At 36.8% G+C, this 6,000-nt stretch overlaps 1 protein-coding gene across 3 annotated transcripts in view; it reads left to right on the top strand.

The window, feature by feature from the left end:
* The first annotated feature begins 2,088 nt into the window (after positions 1-2,088).
* The window catches only part of LOC136261105 (receptor-type tyrosine-protein phosphatase S-like), a 28,187-nt gene continuing 24,275 nt past the window's right edge, over positions 2,089-6,000 (top strand). For all 3 annotated transcript variants that reach the window (XM_066055090.1, XM_066055082.1, XM_066055077.1), the window contains exons 1-2: positions 2,089-2,480; positions 4,948-5,298. In XM_066055090.1, the coding sequence (XP_065911162.1) occupies positions 2,120-2,480; positions 4,948-5,298 (712 nt within the window). In that variant the 5' untranslated portion in view covers positions 2,089-2,119. The remainder of the gene's footprint in view (positions 2,481-4,947; positions 5,299-6,000) is intronic.

Below are 6,000 nucleotides of genomic sequence, written 5' to 3'. Positions count from 1 at the left end.
CCTCAGCTGAATTAGTTGCCACGGCACAAGTATGTTACTAGTATATTAAAAATTATAAATTTAAACATAAAGTAGGAATCCAAACGATAAAAAGTAGTGAAACAAGAGAAGAACAATGGTAGCTATTACAGCATAGCTTGGTGGGAAATCCCTACTTTGGCATGATATAGCTATTATTTTGTGTTCAATGCCAAAGTAGGAATTTCCCACCGAGCTATGCTGTAATAGCTACCATTGTTCTTCTCTTGTTTCACTACTTTTTATCGTTTGGATTCCTACTTTATTTTTAAATTTATAATTTTTAATATACTAGTTTGTTTAGTTGTTTGTTAAATCATACAGCTAGCTACAAACATGTGACTGTTCTATTAGGGTGACTGCTGTGTTAGAGTATCTCGAGGCAGCCTGCAAGATGTGCGCTTGCCAAAAAGGGGTGTGGTTTTGATCAGTTATAGAGTATGTCGAGTCAGCCTTCCAAATTAAAGGTGTGTGGTCACTGAAATACAGCTAGTGAAAGGGGTGTGTCATCATGGTTTCAATCGATAGATCGATAATGCGTAGAATGAAGAATGGGTGTGATCTTGTGACCTATCGTGAAGCTATCTAATACCAGTACCTCCGTACAGTACCCTCCATCATAGATTATATCAGTAAGGAATATAATCTATTCTTCCGTACAGTAGCGTAGTCTAAGCATCTTAAATAATCTTGTGGCGTGTATTATGCTGTTTAAAGAAAGTGTTGATACAGAAAATTAATGCCTATATGGTTTCGTTGGATGAAGAAGACAAGCAGCCTGATTGAAGATAAAAGAAAAGACAAGGTGTAGAGGGCATGCACTCCTCAGAACCCCAAAAGGCACATCCCACTAGTGAGTTTGTTATTGTGGCGTAAAATGTGACCAGATTTTACAGAACCGATCCAAATCGCACATCAGGCAAAATCAAACTAACACCACCAGTGGATAGCTACACCATCGTACTACAAGTTTTGACCCTCAGCACTACTCAAACTACACGAGGCTGGTTTTTACACACGTCTTTTCTGGGTGGTGTGGAGTGCTCAAATGGCGGTTTCAGGCCTTGTGAAGGACCTGGCTTGGCAAGAGTCAGTGGTTTACTGGTGGACAGCCTTATAATGTTGGCCAGACGTGTTCTCTGTTGATTTTGCTACATATCAGCCACTAAGGAGCCAGCACAGCCCTGTAATCTCGTGTCTGGACTCCAATCGTGGTCTGCCTCCATTTTGAGGTCTAACGTTTGCCCTCCCCACCACCCCCCAGCCTCCACCCCTTTGTGAGCACTCGTGATACTACTTCGCTCGTCCAACTGCTCAGATTTTCTATCTTATTTGGCGGGAAACTGTACAAGCAGCTACAAGTACTGGAAGTGGCTTGAAAGGTAACAGATTGATGCATCTTTTGTGTAAATTTCATACGCGTGCTTGCTATCCTTGGAGAGTTATGCTGGCTTCAATTCTTTAAAACCGTTTATCTCGGAACTTCCAATGTGCGATTTGGATCGTTTTTCCAAAATCCAGTCACAAATGGTGGCCGTGCGCTGCTTCATTTGGGCTCTAGGCTTGCGACTGTGGTCAGTGAGTGAGGCAATGAGGCGGTGAGTCTAAAATTCGAGTTTTGGCGATTTAAAAAAAAATTATACCCAGCCACCTGTAAGCGTTTTGTTGTATTTAATGCTGTTTTATGTACTATATAGACTAGTACTATTCCGTAAAGGTGATTTTCGTCTCGTAAGATATCTCTAGGATGATTTTTAAAGGCAGAAAATTTGGCAGCGTGCAAAAATTTCACCTGGATTCCTACTTAAACAGTACGACTGTACCGTTTGATGTACTTTACCTGCAAACTCATTTTGTAGTACCAATAATCTTCGCAATAACATTTTAAAATTTTCTTAGCAGAGAGTGCATACATTTTTTGCCCTCAAAAATGGTGTCTTATTGTGAGCATGTAATTTTATAGAGTGCCACATCCTAGATCGCAACATGTCTATAAGTTGGCAATTATCTTTATGGTGCTATATACACTGTATAAAAATCACTGCTAGAATGATTTGCAAACTAAAATTAAAATGTATACAGATGGCACAAAATATCTATTATGTTTTCTTTCATCAATTTTTATAACATAGCTAACATAACTACGCAACCAAGTGATGTCATAGTGTGTACTGGAAGAGTTGCAGTGTTCACTTGTGTGGTGGATAGGAATGGAACTAACATTACTAGTGATGATATGATGTGGCAGCAGATAAGAGTGCCAGGTGGTATGCCAAAAAAACTATCTACTTCTGTAACAGGAGGAGTTCCTTTCAATATCACTACAACTATTAGTGGAGATATACTGACCAGTACACTCACAATCACTGGTGCGACAGATAGTAATCCACTTGGAACTAGTTCATATCGTTGTGTAGTAAATGATATCATGAGTAGGAATGCTTCTCTCCATGTTTCATCAGGTACATGTGTATGTATACATACATAGGTTATTTGTATGTACAGCCAGCCATACAGTACATAGGGCCGGGGATACCCATTTACTGTAATACAAACTATGTTGAGTAGGAATGTTTCCTTCAATGTTTTAACAGGTAGTGTCTGTATATTGTACAATTTATAGGTACACTACATAATATATTAATATAAAGGAGAGATGATATTTAAAGTAAATCTGGATAAACAAGTCATCTTAACATCATTAAGAAACAGCATGTATTTCTTGAAGATGAGGGCCTCTTCATAATATTTGGAAATACAGTTTTCAAAATTTATCTGCTATACTGTGTGACTTGTTATTATAGCTACTGTAGTTACTCATTGAGCTGAATACACTGAGGCAATAAAGTGTATAGAAATTTTATTACTTCCAATTTATACTTGAAGTGGAATTTCTTACAAAACTATCATAACTATTTATACATAGGCTTGTGCCATTGATATGCCAGCACAATATTGAATATATAGTAACCTAGCAAAGATTATACCAGCCTAATAAGGGAATCCTCAAGACTTTTAATTATAAAATGTGCAATACACAACAAGAAAATAGCAAAGCATAAATACAGTACACAGTGTTGGAAGATCAAAATAAAAGTGTTCTATATTTGGCATTTATAGAACACTACATAGACCCACAGTTCTATATCAGGTAGTTATAGAACTTCCAGACCTATTTGCAAACTAATAGCCTACTTTGAGTAAGTAATCACTCACTGAGGCCAGCACAACTAATCAACCAAGCCATGGCCAGTTCAAGGTAATAGCATGTGCTGTGCTGGCTGACCTGTCAGCCCAACCAGTAAGAGGAGAATTACTGGATTTAATTTCTAGACACACTTTAAGATTTTGATGATGGTTGCTGTGATCAGCAGCAGTGAACATTCTTATAAACAGAAACGGACAAGTCCTAGGGATATCACAGAAATATGCGTATTAAAGTACCACAATCAAAACTTTAATCGTTGAGAAGACAGACTAGACTCAAAAAATGATTAATGTAGGCACAGATGCCTATTCTACTGATGATGACTACTCCATGGGTTTCTAATTGTTTCATGTGGCTTGTGTGTACCTCAAGTTGACAGTTCTCTATACCAGAGTGAGTTGAGTGCTATATTTTGTCTCGAGATCATTCTTTGAATGCTGTATTTCCTGTAACAAGGCAGTGCTTTATTTGGTATAGAGAACTGCCAACTTGAGGTACACACAAGACACATGAAACAATTAGAAACTCATGGAGTAGTCTTATCATCTGTAGAGTAGGCATCTGTGCCTGCATTAATAGTAGGCTTGAGTACATTATGCTTTTTAAATTACCTATTATTCTTTCTGGCAATTCTCTTTTTATTCACCTATTATTTCCAAACATTTCCTGGAATTGTAAAAGTCTAATGAATTTTCTTCTGCTGCTGAAAATAGAACCACCTGCAAGCATAAAATCTATACCCAAAGATCAAGATAGTCTAATAGAGCAGTCACAACTAGCTTGTCTGACTGTTTTATTAGGGTAGGTGACTGCTCTATTAGAGTATCTTGATCGTTTGCCGGATTTTGTGCTAGCAATGATTGTAGATGTTCCTTTATGAAGTTTTCTGCAATACTACATGAAAAATATGTGAATTCTAATTAATTATTCTGGAAGATCATCCTATTATTCTGGAATTATTCCTAATTCTTTTTACTACCAATTATTCCAAAAATTATTCCAGCATAATGTACGCATGCCTATTTAATAGTTTTGTGAGTCTAGTCTGTCTTCTTAACATCTGAAAGTTTTTTATTTAATATTCATGTTTCTGTGATGTGCCTCCATTTATCTGAACAAATATAGTAAGAACATTCACTGCTACTGACCACAAGCAACCATCTTAAAGTGTGTCTAGAAATTAAATCTAGTAGTTTTCTTACTGGTTGGGCTGACTGGTCAGCTAGTGTAGCATAGGAAATTTGGCTTGGTTGATTAGTTGTGCTGGCCACAGTGAATGATTACTCACTCAAAGCAGGCTATTAGTTTGCAAATAGGCCTGCCTGTCCTATAACTACCTGATATAGAACTGTGCATGGGTCTATAAAGTGTCCTATGTACCCAATATAGAACACTTGCACTTGTATGGCTAATATAGAACACTTTTTTGCTTTGATCCTCCAACACAAAGTTCTTTATATTCCTTACCCTATCCTGATCTTCATGAGATTGACACAGGCACATTTAGGTCATACTTATTTACTTAATAATGTAATTGTACATTAGCGTGTTACCCCTAAGGGTTTTGCTAATCAATAAATAAATAAAATAATAATAAATTATGTATGCATGCACATGCCTGTATACATATCATATTGTATGTACTGTATTTGTATGTAGATGTCTTTAATAAGTCAATGAGTATGCTTGTGTATCATAGTAATAGTGCTGTATCTTTACAGGTCCACCTGGTATGCCAATGAACATCAGATTTAGTGACATCACTAACACATCCTTTATTGTACAGTGGGATGAGGTGGATGATGCTGATCAGTATATTGTAAACTGGAGGGATTATGGTGGTAGTGTCAGAGAATCTACACCATCACTGACACCACATACTATAACAGGATTAACTCCTAACACAACTTATGTAGTGTATGTGGGTGTTATCAATGCTTGTGGATCAGAGAAAAATAGTAGCATTAAAAATGTTACAACTAAAATGTCTGAATACCTTTTGCTTCCTTCATCTGTGTCTACATCATTATCAGTGCTCACCACTCCATTAACTATGTTCAGCACCATGGAAAGTATGCCAATGGCAACTGTCTGTTATATAAATTGCTGCATGTTATGTGCATAGGCATAAGATATTTATTAGGCCTGGGCCTATTATGCTTTTGAGCATACTCCAAAATTTCCCTATTATAAGTACTATCCCACTAGGGACCTGTGAGAAGGCTAGGACTGTAAATACAGAAACGTGTATCTGATTAGTAACTGTGAAAAATGCAGAAAAAAAATCCCAGACCCAGTGGTGACTTGATCCCCCACTACATGCAACCTAAGCACGCACCAAGGGAGCCACGACAGCTGGGATCTGAGATATTCTCTGCATTCAACCACTACTTAAACACTGACTTCTCACCATCAAAGGCTTTATATTAAGTGATAATTATGCTCAGTTGTGCCCCATTTAAATACAGTCATAGGAAATTTATCTTGTATCTTGACTGCTCTATTAAAGTATCTGATATATCTGTAAACTAGTATTTCAGCATGCAATGAATGTTCTATTAGAGTATTTCACTATTTAGCCACTGTTCCCTTCACAAGTAGCTGTAAATCTGCTCTGTTTATCTGTTTTATTACACTATTCTAATCTACATCATGCAAAATATGCACAATTTCAGCTTTTCTGATACCCAAAGCACAAAAACTGTGCCTCCAAAATTTGCTTTATTTTCATGCAAAAAATTTTCATAATAAATTTTTTTTTTGTTTACAAATAT

This window comes from Dysidea avara, chromosome 1 (assembly GCF_963678975.1).
Source record: "Dysidea avara chromosome 1, odDysAvar1.4, whole genome shotgun sequence".
In the NCBI taxonomy this organism is placed as follows: Eukaryota; Metazoa; Porifera; class Demospongiae; order Dictyoceratida; family Dysideidae; genus Dysidea; species Dysidea avara.
This window is presented reverse-complemented; position numbering and strand designations above follow the sequence as displayed.